At 35.5% G+C, this 23,506-nt stretch overlaps 1 protein-coding gene across 1 annotated transcript in view; it reads right to left on the bottom strand.

Moving 5' to 3' along the window:
• Nucleotides 1-5,403: 5,403 nt before the first annotated feature.
• LOC105709352 (zinc finger protein 724-like) overlaps nt 5,404-23,506 on the bottom strand; it is a 47,194-nt gene continuing 29,091 nt past the window's right edge. Inside the window, exon 4 of the mRNA XM_064362731.1 lies at nt 5,404-12,755. Coding sequence (XP_064218801.1) covers nt 11,536-12,755 — 1,220 coding nt within the window. The 3' untranslated portion in view covers nt 5,404-11,535. The remainder of the gene's footprint in view (nt 12,756-23,506) is intronic.

Below are 23,506 nucleotides of genomic sequence, written 5' to 3'. Positions count from 1 at the left end.
TCTTTGTCCACTGGTTTGCTTTTGCAGTGACTGGTACTTGTTCCTTTCTGTGCTTAGTGTTTCTTTCAGGAGCTCTTGTAGGGCAGGTCTGGTGGTGACAAAATCTCTCAGTAATTGCTTGTCCGTAAAGGATTTAATTTCTCCTTCACTCATGAAGCTTAGTTTGGCTGGATATGAGATTCTGGGTTTAAAATTCTTTTCTTTAAGGATGTTGAATATTGGCCCCCACTCTCTTCTGGCTTGTAGGGTTTCTGCCAAGAGATCCACTGTGAGTCTGATTGGCTTCCCTCTGTGGGTGACCTGACCTTTCTCTCTGGCTGCCCTTAGCATTTTTTCCTTCATTTCAACCCTGGTGAATCTGACAATTATGTGCCTTGGGGTTTCTCTATATCTTTGTGGAATTCTCTGCATTTCTTGAATTTGAAATTTGGATTGCCTTGCTAGGCTTGAGAGCTTCTCCTGGATAATATCCTGGAGTGTGTTTTCCAGCTTGGATTCATTCTCCCCATCACATTCAGGTACACCAATCAAGCATAGGTTAGGTCTTTTCACATAATCCCATATTTCTTGGAGACTTTGTTCATTTCTTTTCACTCTTTTCTCTCTTGTCTTGCCTTCTTTTTTATTTCATTGAGTTGATCTTCAATCTCTGATATCCTTTCTTCTGCTTGATCGATTCGGCTAATAAAACTTGTGTTTCCTTCACGTAGTTCTCGTGTTGTGTTTTTCAACTCCATCAAGTCGTTTATGTTCTTCACTAAGCTGGTTATTCTAGTTAGCATTTTGTCTAACCTTTTTTCAAGGTTTTTGGTTTCTTTGCATTGAGTTAGAATGTGTTCCTTTAGCTCAGAAAAGTTTGTTATTATCCGCCTTCTGAAGCCTGTTTCTGTCAATTCATCGCACTCCTTCTCAGTCATGATGTGATCCTGTGTTGTTGAGGAGTTGTGATCCTTTGAAGGAGAAGAGGTGTTCTGGTCTTTGATTGTTTCATCTTTTTCGCTGTTTTTTTCCCATCTTTGTGGGTTTACCTGGCTGTGTTGTCAGGGAGCTGTTTGATGAGTTCACTTGTCTGCCTGTGGAGGCACTACTGGGTTTCTAGGGACTCCTTCAGGTTACTAGGGAAGCTTCCTGTGTCTTTTTTGTTTATGCTGGGAGATTAAGCCCACCTCCTCTGCTGACCTGTAGGTGCTGCTGGGTTGTCAAGAACACCATCCCATTGCTACATAGACTTCCTGTGTTTTTTGTTAAAACATGTAGCCCAGTCCCACCCCTCCAATAGTGGGTTGTGCCCTTCCTCCACTGGGCTGGATCATTCAGTTTTCAGCTCAGGCTGTGGCACTGGCTGCACAACCCACTAGAGTCAGAGCTTCAGCCCTCTGGAGTTTGTAGGGGAGGGTAAGGACCCTCTCAGCAGCACCCAGCCATCTCCCCCTTTCAGCTTCCTGTCTCTCCAGTCATCGGGTAGGGGCCACCAAGCTCCTCCCATTATAGCTCCCTCTCTCTCTGGTAGGGGGAGGTGGCAATAGCTCACTCCACAAGTTCTGCCGGCCATATGCATCTGTTTAGGTCTGTGTGCCAATCCGGGACACCGTCCTGGATTATTATTCAACTCCATGCTTGTAATTCCCCTCACTTGACTGGCAAAGATCCCCCATTCTGTGTATTGCTCAGGCTTTGGGGGAAGCGCTGTACTGGACCGAAGTGCCAGAGGGGGAGCCTCCGACTCATGGGTCAGATGCACTTTCTGGGTGAAACAGCACCCCTCCCCTCCTCAGTCTGCCCTGAGTGGGCTTTGCTCACCATCAGACTAGACCTGTTGAAATGCACCTGGTACCTCAGTTGGAGCCAGGATATCTCTGGATTTCTGTTTCTCTCTCACTGGGTGTTGTGCGCTGGAGTTGTATCTATTCAACCACCTTGGATCACTTGAATATATATTTCTAAACTACATTTAAATTTAACAAATGAACATAAATAAGAAATTCATTAAATAAATAGATGAAAAAACAATTTGCCTCCTTCTCTACTTTTAAAACTGACAAACACCTAGGATTTAAGTGCTTATTTATCTATTGTTACTGGAGTGAGAGTAGTACTCAATAAGAAATCTTTTCATATTTCTATTTATGCTGTATATGAATACATGGAAATTTGCCAACCTCAATTATACCCCAGATTAACTGGTAAGAATGAAAATGAGTTACAAACTACTAATGTGGTCACCTTGTTTTCAGGATTAGAGTTTATTATGACTTAACAGAATCAAAAAATCAGAGCTTGTACATTTCCTGTACACTTGTTGTGTGTGGAGCACTCTTCTGGCACCTTTATTTGCATTAATTGCTTCCATTTTACCAAAACACTAGAATTTTGGCAGTGTTATCCTCAGTGTACAGCTGAGGAGTCAAACACAGAGAGGTCAAGAAACCATATTCAGGTCATTCAGCCCATAAGTGGCTGAACTAAGATTCAACCAGGAATCACCTGATGCTGAGTTTCAATCTTAACCATTATGCCAAACAAGCTCTAACCCAATTCTTGTGTTCATTCCTGACCTCACATTTTAGATTTGAATTTTCTAATTTAGTAAAATAAAGAGAAATTAAAATACCACATTTTTTCAACCCTTAGCTACTACGTAGAATTTGATTTTTAGTTTAAAGTACTTATTACAAAGTCCAAAACAAATAATTTGGTAAATGGATTCTAACAATAATATCCCTCTTATGACTTAAAAAGGCAGTAATTTTACTTTTAAAATATATTGAATTTTTGTGTTAGAAGCTAAAATGAACCTATTATTATCTAGAAAATTTGTGGTCTGCATGCCCATCATCATCCATTGAGTTATCTAAAGTTTCTGAAAATTGCAGAAACACTAATATAAAAATACTTTTTCTAATTGAATAATTAAAATGATATTAAGTTTTCTCAGTGACTAAAATTATAGATTGAATTACTGGTCATTCACTTATAAGGTGGTTTTAAATGTTGTTTACTGAACATGTGCATTTTTTTAAAAAAATTCATTTTAATAACTTGTTTTTATTGATCTCACATCTATTTTTTAAAAATTTCTGTTACTGGAAATCTATAAATTTTATTCAGACATAATTATAGTCCTAATCTTAAAAAAATCTATATACTTAGGAGTTTGCAAAGCCTATTCTCTACACTTAGAAAATAAACTACTTCTTTCCAGTAAATCCAGTGTGGCGATTGTGACTCAAAATCATAAGCTATTAAAATATTAACAGTATCCTTTAGATGAAAGTTTATGTATCAGCATGTTCAAGTTATTTAACTTAATAATTCAGGAATTAATTTTTATAAACTATAAAACAAACTAAAAATATAAAGTATTATTTTCAGTTTTTAAATATTATCATTCTTTTTTCTTTTTGAGATGAAGTCTTGCTCTGTTGCCAAGTCTGGAGTGCAATGATGCAATCTCATCCCACTGCAACCTCCACCTCCTGAGTTCAAGCAATTCTCCTGTCTCAGCCTCCTCAGTAGCTGAGATTACAGAGGTGCACCAGCAGATTTGGCTAATTTTTTAAAATTTTTAGTAGAAATGGGATTTCATCATGTTGGTTAGGTTGGTCTCGAGCACCTGACCTTGTCATTCTCCCACCTTGGCCTCCCAAAGTGCTGGGATTACAGTCGTGAGCTACATGCCCAGCCAATATCAGTATTTCTAGTTGACATACCACTAGCTTTTAGATGCTGTCTCTGTAGAAACTAAAAATGCCATGATTAACTCTGCTTTATTTTCTGCTTTCCTATTTTACATGAACACAGCAGCATAAGAAAGGCCATTAATGCTACATTTTTATTGTTGTTGAGATGGAGTCATGCTTGTCACCCAGGCTGGAATGCAGTGCTGCCATCTTGGCTCACTGCACCCTCCTCCTGGGCTCGAGCGGTCTTCTGCCTGACTCTTGAGTAGGTGGGATTACAGGTGTGCACAAGCATGCTGATGGGATTACAGGTGTGCACAAGCATGCTGAGCTAACTTTGTATTTTTAGTAGAGATGGGGTTTCACCATGTTGGCCAGGCTGGTCTCAAACTTTTGACCTCAGGTGATTCACCTACCGTGGCCTCCCAAAGTGCTGGGGTTACATGCATGAGCCATCACGACTGGCCAGAAATGCTACATTTTGATTGAAACACACCAATACCCTTCTAGGGAGAATATGTGTGAGCATATTAACTTGAAATTAATGCCATCTTTTGTTGAAGTAGAGACTTCTATATGGCAAATAATAAAGCGAGTGAGCCAAAAAATCTGACACTGCAATTGAATCAGAAAAGTATTCTACAAATACTTTCTAACCCATTGTTCCTTTTTGCACCAGAACAATTGTGATGGAGTGAGTATTTGCAAAATGTACCTCAAAATAATAAAAGCTATCTGTTACAAATTCTCAGCCAACATTATACTGAACAGGCAAATGTGGATGCACTCTTCACATGAACAGAAATAAGACCAGACTATTTACTGTAAACACTCCTATTCAACATAGTTCTTGAAGTCCCAGTCAGAGCAATTTAACAAAATGAAGAAATTAAAGGCATTTATATAACAATAGAGAAAGTCAAAGTATCTTCACTGATGACATAATTTTCTACCTAGATTTCACCAAAAGATTCCTAAGCCTAAAAATGACTTCATTAAAGTATCAGAATACAAAATCAATACAAAAACAAATGAGTAGCATTTCTGCACACTAATGACATTGAAGCTGAGAACAAAATTAAAAACAGTTCGATCTACAATAGACACTAACAAAAATAATACCTAGAAATATTACATCAAAGAAGTAAAATAGCTCTGCAAGGAGAACCAAAAAATACAGCTGAAAGAAATCAGAGATGACACAAATGTTAATGGAAAAGCATTCCATGCTCATGACATTGAATAACCAATATAATTCAGATGTGCAGGCTGACTAAAGTAACCTGCAGATTAAATGCTATTTCTATCAAACTATCAATTCCATTTTTTATACAATTAAACAAAACTATTCTAATATTTATATGAAAGAATGAAACAGTCCAAATAGCCAAGGTAACTTTGCACTAATTATGAACCCGGAGACCTCAAATTACCTGAGTTCAAACTGTACTACAAGCTACAGTTACCAGTATAATATGATTCTGTTACAATAATATATATATTATTTTATATATATATATATATAATATATAATATATATATATATATATTATATATAATATATATATATATATATAATATATATATATATCTCCCTGGAACAGTTGAGAGAACCCTGAAATAAAGCTACACTTCTACAACCAACTTATTTTTGACAAAGTCAACAGAAATAAATGAATGGGAATTAACCCAGGTGAATAAACAGCCATGTTGCTCACACAAATCCTGTTTGGAAGTTCTCTTTATTCAAAACACATGTTTTTCAACAAAAAACAACATCCTAAAGTCAGTAGGATTTCTATACACACACTAACAACTATCTCAAAATGAAATTTAAAAACAATTTTATCCACAATAACTGTAGTAACTATATTTTGAAATAAATTCAACCAAAAAGTTGAAGCACTTTACATTATACTCAAAAGAGTATCAAATAAAAAATTAAATAATACACAAATGGAGAACTATTACACATTAATTAATTGGCATTAATATTTTTAAATGTATCTATTACACATAATGATCTACAGATATAATGCAACCTCTATCTAAATACTAGTAACATACTTAAAAAGGTGACAGTTCCTTAGGGAAAAGACAGTATCTTTAATAAATGGTGTTGAGAAAACTTTATATACACATGCAAAGCAATAAGATAAGATTCTCATCTCAGAATTTAAAATAAATTAGTTACTTAAATGTAAGGCTGGAAACTCTGAAACTACCACAAAAAATACAGATTAAAAGCCTTATAACATTGGTCTGGAAAGTGAATTTTTAAATTTAACCTCAAAATCCCAGGAACAAAAGAAAAAATGGATGAGTCAGATTATTTCAAAGTAAAAACCTGCTGCACAGAGTCTGATACAATCAACATTATGAGACGACTGAACAATGGGAGAAAATATTTGCAAATTTTGTGTGTGACAAGAAGATAATATTAAAAAAATGCAAGAAACTCAAATGACTACAAAACAGAAAACAAATAACTATGAGAAGCAGGCTTTATTTTTTCAGATGGAGTCTCACTGTTGCCCCGGCTTGAGTACAGCAGCACAGTCTCAGCTCACTGCAACCTACCCCTCCCAGGTTCAAGTGATCCTCTTGCTTCAGCTCCCCCTAGTAGCTAGAACTAAAGGCATGCACCACCATGCCTGACTAATTCTTGTATTTTTAGTAGAGATGGGGTTTTGTTGTGTTGGCCAGGGTGGTCTCAAACTCCTGACCTCAGGTGATCCACCCACCTTTGCCTCCCAAAGTGCTGGGATTACAGGCATGAGCCACCATGCCAAGCCCAGGCTTAAATATTTTTCAAGAAAAGACATGACCAAGAGATAAACTGAGAAATGCTTAATGTCAATTATTGTCAGAGAAAGGCAAACAAAAAATACCTATGAGATATTTATAAAATTTACCTATGAGAAAAACAAAAATACTAAAACAAAAAGAAATACCTATGAGATATTTAGGTAAAATAAAAAGAAAACATTGGTAAAGATGTAAAGGAAATGCTTACACACCGTTGGTTTGGATGTAAATGAGGACAACCATGGAAAAAAAAAACAAACAAAATAGAAATTTCTGAAAAAAAAATTAAAATTGAACTACCATATAATCCAGCAATTGTACTTTCAGATATATATTCAAAATGAGAATGAAGAAATACTTGCAATTCTCTGTTGTTTGCAGCACTCTTCACAGAAGCCCAAATATGGCACCAACACTTCAACATCTAATACAGAAGTGAATACAATATGCTATATATACAAAATTGAATATTTTTTACTTTTTAAAATAATTCTATTATTTTCAGTCACATGGATTAACCTGGAAGACATTATATTTGTTGAAATAAGCCAGTCACAGAAACACTAGTATTTCATGACTCCATTTACATATGTATTATTAGAAAATTTAATCTCACTGAAGTACAGAATAACATGGTGACCACCAGGTGCCAAGGTAATTAGAAGAAAAGGGAGGTTGGAAAAATGTCTGTTAAATAATACACAATTATAGTTGTATAGAGAAAAATAATTTCAAGAGATTTATTGGACAGCTTGATGACTATAGTTCATAAAAATGTATATGTATTTTTGAAAAATGCTAAGACAATGCCATGTGGTCTCACCAAAAAAGCTAACTCTGTTAGTTAATGCATTTATTACACAGAGCTAAGTATTCGACAATGTATATATACTTCAAAATATCATGTTTTAAAAAATAAGTACCCATTTCATGCCAAGTTAAAAAATGTGTTTTTAGAACTTTATAGAAAGTTAACAATATTTCAAATATGATCTGTATTTGTCATAAATTTGACTGAATAATATTAATATATAGCTTTGTGCTATTCTGTCATTTGTCAATTATAACCATAGAAACTTCAATACTTAACATCATGCCCTGGACCCTGCACACTGCCTGGATGAAGCCGATTTACTTTAGAACTTTAACGTTAAGTTTGGGGCACCTGAAGTTTCTGGTGCTATTGCTAATGATATAAAAGACAGTAGAAAGGCAGGTGATCCCATGACTCCTGGTGGTCCCATGACTGGCCACTCTGTGAACATACTAAACAAATTTGCATGCAGAAAAACAGAAAATATTTTAATTCAAAAACTAGCATAATCTCCACGTTTTCCAGAGAAAATAACCAAGGAATTGGCTACAGATAGGTGACTAAGTATAAAAACTGTATGCTGAACTTCACCCCCCAAAATATATATATAAAATAACAGTGAGAAATTCCTTCACATTATAATATCAATATAAAAATTCAAATTTAAAATCTACAGAGGTTATTTTACTATTTGGCAATCTGTAACATTCATACTTAAATATAGAGATTTTGCATGAAAACACAAGTTGTGCCATAAGCATATCATGAAATATTAAAAATTTATTACCATTAACTTTTAGAAATTTATTCATAAAGATATATTTCATATTTGACACACTTTCTGTAAGAATCTTTTAAAATTTTTTTTACAAAAAAAAGTGCTAAGTAATTTAATTCTCTCCCCCTGTGAATAGTGTCTACCCTTTATCTGATGTCAAAGTTATATGGACAAACTCTCCAGTTAAAACCAACTTTCACTGCATTAAAAGTTTCAGGCCAGGCACAGTGTATCATGTCTGTAATCTCACCACTTTGCGAGACCAAGGTGGGTGGATCACCTGAGTTCGGGAGTTTGAGACCAGCCTGACCAACATGGAAAAAACCCACCTCTACTCAAAGTGCAAAATTAACTGGGTGTTTTGGTGCATGTTTACAATCCCAGCTACTTGGGAGGCTAAGGTAGAAGAAAAACCCAGGAGGCAGAGGTTTTGATGGGCAGAGATCATGCCCTTGCACTCCAGCCTGGGCAACAAGAGCAATACTCCATCTCTAGAAAAAAAACAAAAACAAAAACAGAAACAATTTTCTCATCAAAATCTACAAAGCACCATGTGAAATGACATGACATAAAAATGAAAGTGAGAAGACTGTAGCCATAACAGAAAAAGGAGGTCTGTGATGCATATATAGTTAAAATACACATAAGAAGACAAACAAAACTGAAGATAATCAGAAAAAAAAAAAGCAGAATTTCTCTTTAAATTCAGCAAATGTCTGCTTTGCAGCCTGGAAAAAATGTTCTCTCCACATGAAGAAGCAACATTATTTCTTTACCATTGATATTTTCCATATCTGACTTGAGCTGGCAAACACTCCAGCAAAAATACTTATGGCTTATTATGGAGCATCTGTTACATGAGAAGCAGTGTCATGTTTGTTTGCTACATTTATGCATGAAAACATTCTCACTGGGTAGCTTGGGTCACACCTGTAATCCCAGCACTTCTGGAGGCTGAGGGTCAGATCAATTAGGTAAGGAGTTCAACACCAGCTTGTCCAACATTGTGAAACCCTGTCTCCACTAAAAATACAAAAATTAGGTTGGTGTCATGGCAGACACTTTTAATCCCAGCTACCTGGGAGACTGAGACAAGAATTTCTTGAACTCAGGAGGTGGAGCTTGCAGTAAGCTGAAATTGAGCCACTGCCCTTCAGCCTGGTTGACAGATCGAGACTCCAGCTCAAAAAAAAACCCAGAAAGAAAAACCTAAAATCCTCATGATTCATGAAGCCTCCCAAGTAATTCCCTGAATAAATTAGCTTAACAGAAAAATTTACTTATGCCAATTATAAAAAGTTAAAGCAACAATAACTAGAGGAGAGTAGGCTTAGAGATTTCTCCAATTGAAAACAATAGAATGCTCTAAAAACAAAACAAAACAAACAAACAATAAAACATGAATTAGGAAATTACATCTAAAAATCATTTTGTCTGCCCTACTACATTTTATGAAAATTAACTACTAACTGGCTTACAATGAATACCTCTTATACTGTAAAACAAAAAACTAATTATAAGAAGCAGGAAAAGTATGGGTCTGTACAATAATGAATTAAATAAAAAATAGAATATAGATTTGCATTCAACATTCCTGAGGGTTTTAGTTTCCTAGTAAACTAGTCACCATATTAATTTGTTTTGTTTCAATATTGCTGTTTTTCTGAAAATTGGTAAAACTCATACACACAAAAACACTCACTCTATAATTCTATTACACTTAAGACATTTCATTAGACTAAGATGCATATATTTAACTGTATGTGAATCAAAACTAAAAGTCTGTATGTGTAGGCAGTTCACATGTTCAAAGAAAAATATATAACAAAAATTTTTAAATACTTGAGACATAGAAACATATTTTATTTATACTTCTATATAATTTTTATTATCACCATAAAAATACAATATGCCACAAGAAGTAAATCATGAGTTGAATTATTATTCATTTTCCAAAAATAAATCTGTAAGGTTTTTAAATGAAAAAAGTATCCTTTGAATGCAACTACAACTCTCCAATTTTCTTTTGTTAAAGTTATATAGAAATAATTTATCTAACAACTTTAGTTTTGGATAATTTCTACACTCAACACTCCAATTTAGTGTAATGCCTGAAGGGTCAGTGTCTTAGTTTTTTCCACTGCAAATTATTGATGTTGATATAGACCTAATTTTGAAGTAAATGTTGTTTTCATAGTTACTGCATCTGTAAACATATATTTTATGATGAACTCTCCGGTGTTTTCTTAGCTGTCATTTTTGAACAATACTTTAGTTAAACTCATTACTTTTATTAGTTTTTTCTCCAATATAATATAAATTCCCTGATGTTTAGTAAGTTTTGAGAAACTGCTTCAGGCTTTTTTTCTAATATAAACTCTGTACAATAACATCTATGAAACAAGTAATGGTACTACAACTCTCTTTATATTTGTAATGTTTGTCTTCAAAATGAATGCTCTTCTTCACTTTAATGACATATTTTCTGAAAGCAATTTTGACAGTAATTGCACTTGCTATGCTTTTATTAAGTATAAACTCTTGGATGTTGAGTAGGATATGAGCAGAAATGGCTTTTCCACCTTTTTTTATATTTGTAGAATTTTTCTCTAGTATAAATGCTTTCTTGTCCAATAAAATGTGAATACTAGTTAACAGTTTTTTCACATTTTTCAAACATGTAGTTTTCTACAGTGTGAATGATCTTACCAGCAATCAAGAGTGACAACCATTTAAAGGATTTGACACATTCTTCACATTTCTGGGGTCTAGGACCATTACGATTTATTTTATATTGTGAAAAGCATTGTCCCATCTTTTAGGTTTGTAGAGTTTCTCTCCAATATAAATTATGTCTGCTAAGAATTGAGGAGTTGTAAAAGGCTTTGACACATTCTTTATGCCAGTAGGATTTGTCTCCAGTATGAATTGTGTGTAATAAATGTTGAGAGCTTGTTAAAGTCTTTGTCACATTTTTCACATTTGCTGGAATTCTCTCCAGTATGAATTACCTTATGTTTAGTAAGGGTTAACAACATACTAAGGGCTTTGTCACATTCTTAACATTAGTAGTTTCCATCCATTATGTTTTATTTCATGTTCTGCAAGGTGTAAGAACTAGTTAAAAACTTTTCCACATTTTTCAAAAGTATCAGGTTTCTCTCCAGTATGAAGTTGCTTATGGTTAGTAAGGGTTGCTGCTGAAAAGCTTTCCCACATGCTGTAGTATGAATTATTTTATGTTTACTAAGTGCTGAGGATTCACAAAAGCCTTTGCCACATTCTTCACATTTGTATAGGGCTTCTCTTCAGCACAGATTCTTATGTTCAGTAAAGGTTAAGAATACACAAACACCTTTGCCACACTGTTCACATTTGCAGGATTTCTCTCCATTATTAATTGTCCAATGTTTAGTAAAGTTTGAGAAATGGATAAAAGCTTCACCACACTCTTCTCATTTGAAGGGTTTCTCTCCACTATGAATTCTCTTATGTTTAGTAAGGTGTGAAGAACAGTTAAAAGCTTTGCTACATCCTTCATGCTTGTAGGGGTTCTCTCCACTATGAATTCTCTTATGTTTAGTAAGGTGTGAGGACCGTCTAAAAGCTTTGCCACATTCTTCACATTTGTAGGGTTTCTCTCCACTATGAATTCTCTTATGTGTAGTAAGGGTTGACGACCAGTTAAAAGCTTTACCACATTCTTCACATTTGTAGGGTTTCTCTCCACTATGAATTCTCTTATGTGTAGTAAGGGTTGAGGACCTGTTAAAAGCTTTGCCACATTCTTCACATTTGTAGGGTTTCTCTCCACTATGAATTCTCTTATGTTTAGTAAGGGTTGAGGACAAGTTAAAAGCTTTACCACATTCTTCACATTTGTAGGGTTTCTCTCCACTATGAATTCTCTTATGTGTAGTAAGGGTTGAGGACCAGTTAAAAGCTTTACCACATTCTTCACATTTGTAGGGTTTCTCTCCACTATGAATTCTCTTATGTCCAGTAAGGGTTGAGGACAAGTTAAAAGCTTTACCACATTCTTCACATTTGTAGGGTTTCTCTCCACCCTGAATTTTCTTATGTGCAGTAAGTTTTGAGGACCAGTTAAAAACTTTGTCACATTCTTCACATTTGTAGGGTTTCTTTCCAGAACAAATTATCTTATGTCTAGTAAGGTGTGAGAACTGGTTAAAATCTTTGCCACATACTTCACCTTTGTAGGATTTCTCTCCACTATGAGTTCTCTTATGTTTAGTAAGGTGTGAGGACTGGTTAAAGGCTCTGCCACATTCTTCACATTTGTAGAAATTCACTCTAGTATGAATTCTTTTATGTTGAATTAGATGTAAAAACATGCAAAATGATTTGTCACATTTTTCACATTTATAAGCATTCTTTTTAGCATGTCTTATCTTAGATTTATTTGAATATGAAAATATATGAAAGACTTTTACATATTTATAACATAGAAATGTTTTTCTCTGGGTAGCTGTCAAACATTTGTGAAGTTTATTATAAACTTTTTTGTGCATTTTACAATGATCCATACTTTCACACACTTTTCTTAGTGGTAAATTTTCATCCCCACAGTTTCCATATCTTCTCATCACTTTTTGAAATGATTTTTTTATGTCCTGCTCTGGCCAAATGTCTTGGGCAAAATAAGAACACATAGCTGAAAAGAAAATAAAAATAACAAATTACTTCACTTGCTAGACTAAGATTTGTATACTCTATATATCTAACCTATAAAATTATACAAACTGCATGAGCAAGATGGCATAAAAAAGCACCACAGGACCTACTTCCTTTATAGACATCTAAATTCAACAAAAACACACTGACCAAAACACATTTGTGGAAGATTTATAAATAAGTTACTTGTGTGCAGTACCCCAGGTGAGCACAATGCAAAGAATCACATAGAAAAATAATTCTGTTACACTTATCCAGCAAAGCTCTTCCTGCTCCCAAAACAGAATGTAGTGCCTTTAGAAGTAAACTGCCAACTTCTGTTTTTCAGTTTTACCAAAATAAATAAATAAATAAATAAATAAATAAAATAAACCCCAGAAAAATAGTGACACATACATTTCTATTTCTAGCTTCTAAGAGTCTTTTCACAAACTGGTTTCTGTCTTCCATGGCATTAAATACTAAAGAAAGTGGTGGCTAATATGGTTTGGTTCTTGATTTCTACTTAAATCTCATTTTGAATTGTAGATTTCATAATTCTCACTAGTTGTGGAAAAAATCTGGTGGAAAGTAATTGAATTATGGGTATGGGTATATCCTATTGTGTTCTTGTGATAGTTAGGAGTCTCACAAAATCTGATAGTTTTTATAAAAGAGAGTTCCTCTGCCCATGCCCCTTCTCTGACTGCCACCATGTAAGATGTCACTTTCCTTTGTCTTTATTTTCTGCCACAATTATGAGCCCTCCTCAGCCATGTGGAACAGTGAGTGAGTCCATTGAACCATTTTTCTTTATAAATTATATAGTCTTGGGTATGTCTTTTTGGCGGCATGAAAGTAGACTACTATAATAGCAATTTTTGGAATGACAGTTTGAATCTGCTAAGATCTAAAGTAGATGCTACAGCAGTAGAGAGACTGCAGTACTACAGAGAGAAAACACATGTAGCAAATGAGGATGGGCCATTAAGCAAAAACACTAATAAATTTCTTTAACTAAAAATAAACACAAATTTTAAGACAAGATACATCCTAAGAACATGTCTGAGAAATTCCCAGAATCTCTGGCTAAAACAATAGGTTTCAATGTATGCCAGAAAAAAAAAAAAGCTATTTTACAAAGACTGTGACAGGTAGATTTTTTTTAAAATGTCCAAATCTCAATCAAAAATTACAATGAATAGAAAATATTATAGCAAAATAGCCCCATATAAAAATTATAAACTGTTGAGAAAGGAAACATAAAATATGATGTATAAACTAATTTTTAAAAATTTAAATAAATTAAATAATAGTGAGAAAGAGGAACACAGACAACTATTAAAAATTTAAAAATTAGAATAAGCACAAAAATATTTAAAATATCAAAAAATTGTAAAAGCTAAATATGCAAAAAGAAATAACAACTAAAAAATTCTAGAAGAAAAAATAATGTAAAAAGCTAGAAGCTCAATAAAACAAACTGGGATATGCACATAGATATTTATAACAAACACATATATAAACACAATTTCAAAAGTCACAGCTGAAAAGAATATCTTGGGTGCTGCAAGAGAAAAGTGATGTGTCATTTACAAGCATAGTCTTATAAGATAACCAGTGAATTTGCCAAAAAATTTGCAGGCCAGAAGGAAACTCTGTGTTACAGTCAACGTCCTCAAAAAAAAAAAAAAAAAAAAAAAAAAAAAAAAATCCATTAAGTGAGAATAATATGAACAGCAAAACTGTTCTACAAAAATTAAAATTAAAAAAAAACTTCCAAAATAACTAAATTCTGAGAAAGTATATTGGCACAGCATGTGTGCCATATATCAAAGATGATAAAATTAATTTCTTTCACTGAAAATAACATGATTCAAATAGCAACACTTAATTATCTGAAAATACATTGTTCTGGAAAAGATATGCATATACAAAAAAATTGAATTCCTTAGCATAATCATGATAGTGCAAGAAAATTTAAATTATTCTTTAAAATTTATAAAAGCATAGAAATTTTTATAAACATCTGTTAATACATGTACAACATAAAAAGATATAATTAGTCATATAAACGACAAATGAGAGCAAATGTAATGAGGAATACTTAGATGCAACTGAAGCTTTTTTTTATAAGATTAAAGTATATTGTTGTATCTTTTAGAGGTTTTATGTAATCCCGAAGGTAATACAAAGAAAATATCTGTATGGATACATGAAAGAAAATAAGAAAGTGAAACCATATTAATACAGAAATTAAAAAGACACAAAGGAAGATTAGAAAAGAGGAAATGAGGAAGAAAGATACAAGAATCAAATAAAAGAATAAAATAACATTAATAAGTCTTTCTATTTAAGAAAATTATATATATATATATATATATATTCACACACACATATATAATTAACTTTCCAATCAGGAGACATACTTTCAATAATGAAATTTATAAAACATACTTTAAAAACAAACACCCAGCCTGCCTTTCTACAGATCAGTTCAGATTTCATGACAGAAAAAAAACAAAACAAAATCTGAAAGTGGCAAAATAGTAGATGTTCCATGCAAATATTAACCAACTGAGAGTAAAACAAGTCAAAATAATATATGAGCTGTATTTTAAGTCAAAAACTATATATTTTTTAAAATTTACTCTAAGTCCAAACTCCAAAGATACAAAGAAAGATATTAAGTAATAACAGATTCATTCACTGGGAACCTATGACACATTTTTATGTACATTTATTTGTGTGTGTGTGTTGTGTATCTCACATTAAGGTTCCAAGTATATAAAGAAAATATTGACAAAACTGAAGAATCACAGAGCATATATAAGTACAGTAGGATATTTCAATACCCCACATTCTATAATAAAAATAAAACAAGACAGAACATTAGTAAAGAAAAAGAGGACTTGAAGGCAGTATAAAACAATTATTCTTAACAGAGGTATAGAGAACACTCCTCTACAAAATCAGGATACACTCATCTTTAAAACTCATAGAACATTCTCCTTCCTAGACCACCTGTTAGGCCAAAACAACAACAACAACAACAACAACAACAACAAAAGTCTTAATAACATGAGAGCAACATTTTTAAAACTAATATCATCAAATATCATTTAAAACAAATATCAAAATGGAATGAGAGTTTAAAACAACAATAAAAACAGAAAAATTCACAAATATTTAGAAATTAAACAACAAACTGTTTAACATGCTGTTGTTCAAAGGTGGAAATAACTAATATTGTAAAGATGTCCATACTGCACAATGTACTCTAAAAATTTAATGCAATGCTGTTGGAATTTCACATTGCATTCTTGAAGCAATGCAAATTTCTGTCACCAAATCATTCAGTAGGTATCATTTAAAATATAAAAATGCTAAATATTACTTCATTTTCAAAAACTAGAAAATATTCTAACAAGTATAAAAATACATTTCAATGGCATTATGCAAATAAAATAAGCCAGCCAGAAAAAGAAAGAGATTTTAAAAGATACAGAAATCAGTCGCACTCTCAGAAACAGAAAACAGAGTGGTGTTTGAAAAGTTCCAGGAAATGAGACAAATTTATGTTATGTATGTGTATTGAGATTTAGTTTTGCAAGATAAAAAATCTAGCAATATGTAGCATAACAATGTCAATGTAATTAACAGGACTAGAACAAATATTTAATAATAGAGAGTTGAACAAGATGGCCACTTAGGAGGAAGTCGGGATTGCAGCTCCGATAGAAGGCGCAGAGGGTGAGTGGACGCCGCATTTCCAGACGGATTTTTACTGCCCACAGACCAGGAGATTCACAGGAGGAGAAGCCCCATGAGTCGCCAGCGCCGCTGGTTTGAGCGGCGTGGCCGCTCAGCCTACACCCTGGGGCGGGGGGCAGCAGCTTCTTATGTGGAGCGAGAGAGACAGAGTTCCCTCTGAGCCAGCAAGGGGAGCTGAAGCAGGGAATCAAGCCAGGAGACTCCCTGGCAAGGGTGTGCCACGAATCTCAGTGCCGCTGCTTCGGTTGATGCAGCGGCACACAGGGCAGCGGATTTTAACTGCCCACAGACCAGGAGATTCACAGGCGGAGAAGCTCCACGGGTTCCCTGTGCCACTTGTTGGACCGGAGAAGCCGCTCGGCCTGCACCGGGGGCAGGAAGCAGCAGCTCCTTGAGCAAAGTGAATGAGACTGTGTCCCCTCTGGGCCAGCAAGGGGAGCTGAGGCAGGGAGTCAAGCCAAGAGATTCCCGGGCAAAGAGGGCCCCACTGGAAACACGGCTGAACCAGGGATGGTCCAGCTCTGTGGGGGAGGGGCATCCTCCATCGAGAAACACCCTGCAGTTCCCGGGGCAATTTGCTGTATCCAAGACAACCCGCCACTACAGAGACTCCGTCACTACACAGGCAGGCCAGCATAGCGGAAGCAGTTCTAACTACACCCATATAAACAGGACTGCAGGGAAGCTCACACGGAAGCTGGGCGGAGCCCACAGCAGCTCAGCGAAGCCTCTGCAGGCTGAGTGTGACTAGACTGCCACCTTGTGGGCAGGGAAAACAACAGCAGCACAGCTGAAAATCATAAAGCCCTAACTACTCCCTAGGCCAGAACACCTGGGGGGAAGAAAAGGGGGTTTATGAGTTCAGCTGCTGCAGACTTAAAATTACCAAAATCAGAAAGACAGCAACTACAAAGTCGATAGGTGGATAAATCCACAAAAATGAGAAGAAACCAGTGCAAAAAGGATGAAAACACCCAAAACCAGAACACCTCTCCTCCTACAAGGGAGCACAACTCCCCACCAGCAAGGGAACAAGACTGGATGGAGAATGAGTGAGACAAAATGACAGAATCAGCTTTCAGAAAGTGGATAATAAGAAACTTCCGTGAGCTAAAAGAACATGTTCTAACCCAATGCAAAGAAACTAAGAATCTTGAAAAAAGACTTGATGAAATGCTAACAAGAATGGACAACTTAGAGAGGAATATGAGTGAATTGATGGAGCTGAAAAACACAACACGAGAACTTCGCGAAGCATGCACAAGTTTCAACAGCCGAATTGACCAAGAAGAAGAAAGGATATCAGAGGTCGAAGATCAACTCAATGAAATAAAACAAGAAGGGAAGATTAGAGAAAACAAGGTAAAAAGGAATGAACAAAGTCAACAAGAATTATGGGACTATGTGAAAAGACCTAATCTACGTGTGATAGGTGTACCTGAATGTGACGAAGAGAATGCATCCAAGCTGGAAAATACTCTTCAGGATATTATCCAGGAAAACTTCCCCAACCTAGCAAGGCAGGCCAATATTCAAGTCCAGAAAATACAGAGAACACCACAAAGATATTCCTCTAGAAGAGCAACCCCAAGGCACATAATCATCAGATTCACCAGGGTTGAAATGAAGGAGAAAATACTAAGGGCAGCCAGAGAGAAAGGTCGGGTTACCCACAAAGGGAAACCCATCAGACTCACAGAATATCTCTCAGCAGAAACCCTACAGGCCAGAAGAGAGTGGGGGCCGATATTCAACATCCTTAAAGAAAAGAACTTTCAACCCAGAATTTCATATCCAGTCAAACTAAGCTTCATAAGTGAAGGAAAAATAAAATCCTTTGAGAACAAGCAAGTACTCACAAATTTCATCAACATCAGACCAGCTTTACAAGAGATCCTTAAGGAGACACTACACATAGAAAAAAACAACCAGCACCAGCCACTCCAAAAACGCACGAAATGGTAAAGAGCAGCAACACAATGAAGAATCTGCATCAACCAATGGGCAAAACAGCCAGCTAGCATCAAAATGACAGGATCAAATTCACACATAACAATATTAACCCTAAATGTAAATGGACTAAATGCCCCTATCAAAAGACACAGACTGGCAAATTGGATAAAAAGCCAAAACCCATCAGTGTGCTGTATCCAGGAAACCCACCTCACATGCAAAGATATACAAAGGCTCAAAATAAAGGGATGGAGGAAGATTTACCAAGCAAATGGAGAGCAAAAAAAAAGCAGGAGTTGCAATTCTCATCTCTGATAAAATAGACTTTAAAGCAACAAAGATCAAAAGAGACAAAGAAGGACATTACATAATGGTAAAAGGATCAATGCAACAAGAAGAGCTAACAATCCTAAATATATATGCACCTAATACAGGAGCACCCAGATACATAAGGCAAGTTCTTAAAGACTTGCAAAGAGACTTAGACTCCCACACAATAATAGTGGGAGACTTCAACACACCATTGTCAATATTAGACAGATCAATGAGACAGAAAATCAATAAGTATATCCAGGACTTGAACTCAGACCTGGACCAAGCAAACCTAATAGACATTTACAGAACTCTCCAGCCCAAATCCACAGAATATACATTCTTCTCAGCACCACATCACACCTACTCTAAAATTGACCACATAATTGGAAGTAAATCACTCCTCAGCAAATGCAAAAGAACGGAAACCATAACAAACAGTCTCTCAGACCACAGTACAATCAAGTTAGAACTCAGAATTCAGAAGCCAACCCAGAACCGCACAGCCTCATGGAAATTGAACAACTTTCTCCTGAATGTTGACTGGATAAACACTGAAATGAAGGCAGAAATAAAGATGTTCTTCGAAACCAACGAGAACAAAGACACCACATACCAGAATCTCTGGGACACATTTAAAGCAGTCTCTAGAGGAAAATAAATAGCAATAAGTGCCCACATGAGAAGAAAGGAGAGATCTAAAATTGACACCCTATTGTCAAAATTGAAAGAGCTAGAGGAGCAAGATCAAAAAAACTCAAAACCTAGCAGAAGACAAGAAATAACTAAGATCAAAGCAGAATTGAAGGAGATAGAGAAACGAAAAAACCTACAAAAAATCAATAAATCCAGGAGCTGGTTTTTTGAAAAGATCAACAAAATAGACAGACCACTAGCCAGACTAATAAGAAAGAAAAGAGAGAATAACCAAATAGATGCAATAAAAAAATGATAAAGGGGATATCACCACAGATGCCACAGAAATTCAAACCATCATCAGAGATTATTACAAACAACTCTATGCACATAAATTAGAAAACCTGGAAGAAATGGATAAATTCCTGGATAGTAGCCTCCTCCCATGCCTAAACCAGGAAGAAGTCAAAACCATGAATAGACCAATAACAAGGTCTGAAGTCGAGGCAGCAATTAAGAGCCTACCACCCAAAAAAAGCCCAGGCCCAGATGGTTTCACAGCCGAATTCTACCAGACATACAAAGAGGAACTGGTACCATTCCTACTGAAACTATTCCAAATAATCCAAAAAGAGGGAATCCTTCCCAAATCATTTTATGAGACCAACATCATCCTAATACCAAAACCCGGCAGGGACTCAACAAAAAAAGAAAACTACAGGCCAATATCCATGATGAACATAGATGCAAAATCTTCAATAAAATACTGGCAAGCCGATTACAACAGCACATCAAAAAGCTTATCCACCATGATCAAGTAGGATTCATCCCGGGGATGCAAGGCTGGTTCAGTATACACAAGTCTATAAATGTAATTCACCACATAAACAGAACCAAAAACAAAAACCACATGATTATCTCAATTGATGCAGAGAAGGCCTTTGACAAAATTCAACAGCCCTTTATGCTAAAATCTCTCAATAAACTAGGTATCGATGGAACGTATCTCAAAATAATAAAAGCTATTTATGACAAACCGACAGCCAATATCATACTGAATGGGCAAAAACTGGAAGCATTCCCTTTGAAATCTGGCACTAGACAAGGATGCCCTCTCTCACCACTCCTATTCAATATAGTACTGGAAGTTCTAGCCAGAGCAATCAGGTAAGAAAAAGAAATAAAGGGTATTCAATTAGGAAAGGAGGAAGTCAAATTGTCTCTATTTGCAGATGACATGATTGTATATCTAGAAGACCCTATCACCTCAGCCCAAAATCTCCTGAAACTGATAAGCAACTTCAGCAAAGTCTCAGGATACAAAATCAATGTGCAAAAATCACAAGCATTCCTATACACCAATAACAGACTTAAAGAGAGCCAAATCAAGAACGAACTGCCATTCACAATTGCTACAAAGAGAATAAAATACCTAGGAATACAACTAACAAGGAACGTAAAGGACCTCTTCAAGGAGAACTATAAATCACTGCTCAACGAAATAAGAGAGGACACAAACAGATGGAGAAACATTCCATGTTCATGGTTAGGAAGAATTAATATCGTGAAAATGGCCATACTGTCCAAAGTAATTTACAGATTCAACGCTATCCCCATCAAGCTACCAATGACCTTCCTCACAGAACTGGAAAAAACCACCTTAAACTTCATATGGAACCAAAAGAGAGCCTGCATAGCCAAATCAATTCTAAGCAAAAAGAACAAAGCGGGAGGCATCACACTACCGGACATCAAACTCTACTACAAGGCTACAGTAATCAAAACAGCATGGTACTGGTACCAAAACAGAGATATAGACCAATGGAACAGAACAGAGGCGTCGGAGGTGACACAACATATCTACAACCACCCAATCTTTGACAAACCTGAAAAAAAACAAGCAATGGGGAAAGGATTCCCTGTTCAATAAGTGATGTTGGGAAAACTGGCTAGCCATATGCAGAAAGCAGAAACTCGACCCCTTCCTGACACCTTACACTAAAATTGACTCCAGATGGATTAAAGACTTAAACATAAGACCTAACATCATAAAAACACTAGAAGGAAACCTAGGCAAAACCATTCAGGACATAGGTGTAGGCAAGGACTTCATGACCAAAACACCAAAAGCATTGGCAACAAAAGCCAAAATAGACAAATGGGACCTAATCAAACTCCACAGCTTCTGCACGGCAAAAGAAACAGTGATTAGAGTGAATTGGCAACCAACAGAATGGGGAAAAATTTTTGCAGCCTACCCGTCTGACAAAGGGCTGATATCCAGAATTTACAATGAGCTAAAAAAGATTTACAAGAAAAAAACAAACAAGCCCATTCAAAAATGGGCGAAGGATATGAACAGATACTTTACAAAAGAAGACATACATGAGGCCAACAAACATATGAAAAAATGCTCAACATCACTGGTCATTAGAGAAATGCAAATCAAAACTACATTGAGATACCATCTCATGCCAGTTAGAATGGCGATCATTAAAAAATCTGGAGAAAACAGATGCTGGAGAGGATGTGGAGAAATAGGAACACTTTTACACTGTTGGTGGGAGTGTAAATTAGTTCAACCATTGTGGAAAACAGTGTGGCGATTCCTCAAGGACCTAGAAATAGAAATTCCATTTGACCCAGCAATCCCATTACTGGGTATATATCCAAAGGATTATAAATCATTCTACTATAAGGACACATGCACACAAATGTTCATTGCAGCACAGTTTACAATAGCAAAGACCTGGAACCAACCCAAATGCCCATAGATGATAGACTGGACAGGAAAAATGTGGCACATATACACCATGGAATATTATGCAGCCATTAAAAACGAGGAGTTCACGTCCTTTGTAGGGATATGGATGAACCTGGAAACCATCATTCTCAGCAAACTGACACAAGAACACAAAATCAAACACCACATGTTCTCACTCACAGGCGGATGTCGAACAAGGAGAACACATGGACACAGGGAGGGGAGCACTATACACGGGGGTCTGTTGGGGGGTGACAGCGGGGGTTGGGGAGTTGGGGAGGGATAGCATGGGGAGAAATGCCAGATATAGGTGAAGGGGAGGGAGGCAGCAAATCACACTGCCACGTATGCGCCTATGCAACAACCTTGCATGTTTTTCACATGTACCCCAAAACCTAAAATGCAATAAAAAAATAAAAAATAAAAATAAAAGTTTAAAAAAAAAATAAATTTAATAATATTGTATTGTAAATTTTGTTGTGTGGTTTTAACAAGTAAAAATGAAGAATTACTAGAATACATTCAGATATATAATAGTTTTTAAATTATCTTCAAATCTAAGATTTTCTCCTGGCCAGGTGCAATGACTCACACCTGTAATCCCAGTACTTTGGGAGGCTGAGGCAGGTGGATCATGAGGTCAGTAGATTGAGACCATCCTGGCCAACATGGTGAAACTCCATCTCTACTAAAATACAAAAAATTAGCTGGGTGTGGTGGCAGCACTTGTAGTCCCAGGTACTCCAGAGGCTGAGGCAGGGGAATTGATTGAACCTAGGAGGAGGAGGTTGCAGTGAGCTGAGATTGAGACACAGCACTCCAGCCTGGTGACAGGACAAGACTCTGTCAAATAATAATAATAATAATAATTTCTTCCACACAAAAATAATGTAGATTCACAGATAGATGTTGAAATTAAAAAAAAAATATGATAAGTCAATGAGATAGGGTTAAATAATCATTCACAATAAACATACACAACAAATACACAAGTCATATAAAAAGGTTGTACAGAATATGATAAACAAAATACAAGTCTGCATAAATCTGTTAATAGATATACAATATAAAATAATTTTAAAATCAACAACACACTGGAAAATACAGAAGTATACTTTTTGTATTCAATTGAGGTTGTTATGAGATTAAAATATCTTTTTTAACTTAAGATGTTTTATGTAATTTCCATATTTTAAGATGGTTACAAAAGGAATACTTATAAAAATATGCAAAACAAAATAAAAAAATAAAACATCACTGCAAAATTAAAATAAAAATTAAGGCAGCAAAACAGAAAATGAGAAAACATATCT

This window comes from Aotus nancymaae, unplaced genomic scaffold (genome assembly GCF_030222135.1).
Source record: "Aotus nancymaae isolate 86718 unplaced genomic scaffold, 86718_ANA_hifiasm-v0.15.2.pri h1tg000049l, whole genome shotgun sequence".
NCBI classification, from domain to species: Eukaryota; Metazoa; Chordata; class Mammalia; order Primates; family Aotidae; genus Aotus; species Aotus nancymaae.
The sequence above is the reverse complement of the archived record's forward strand: the minus strand, read 5'-3'. Positions and strand labels throughout refer to the sequence as shown.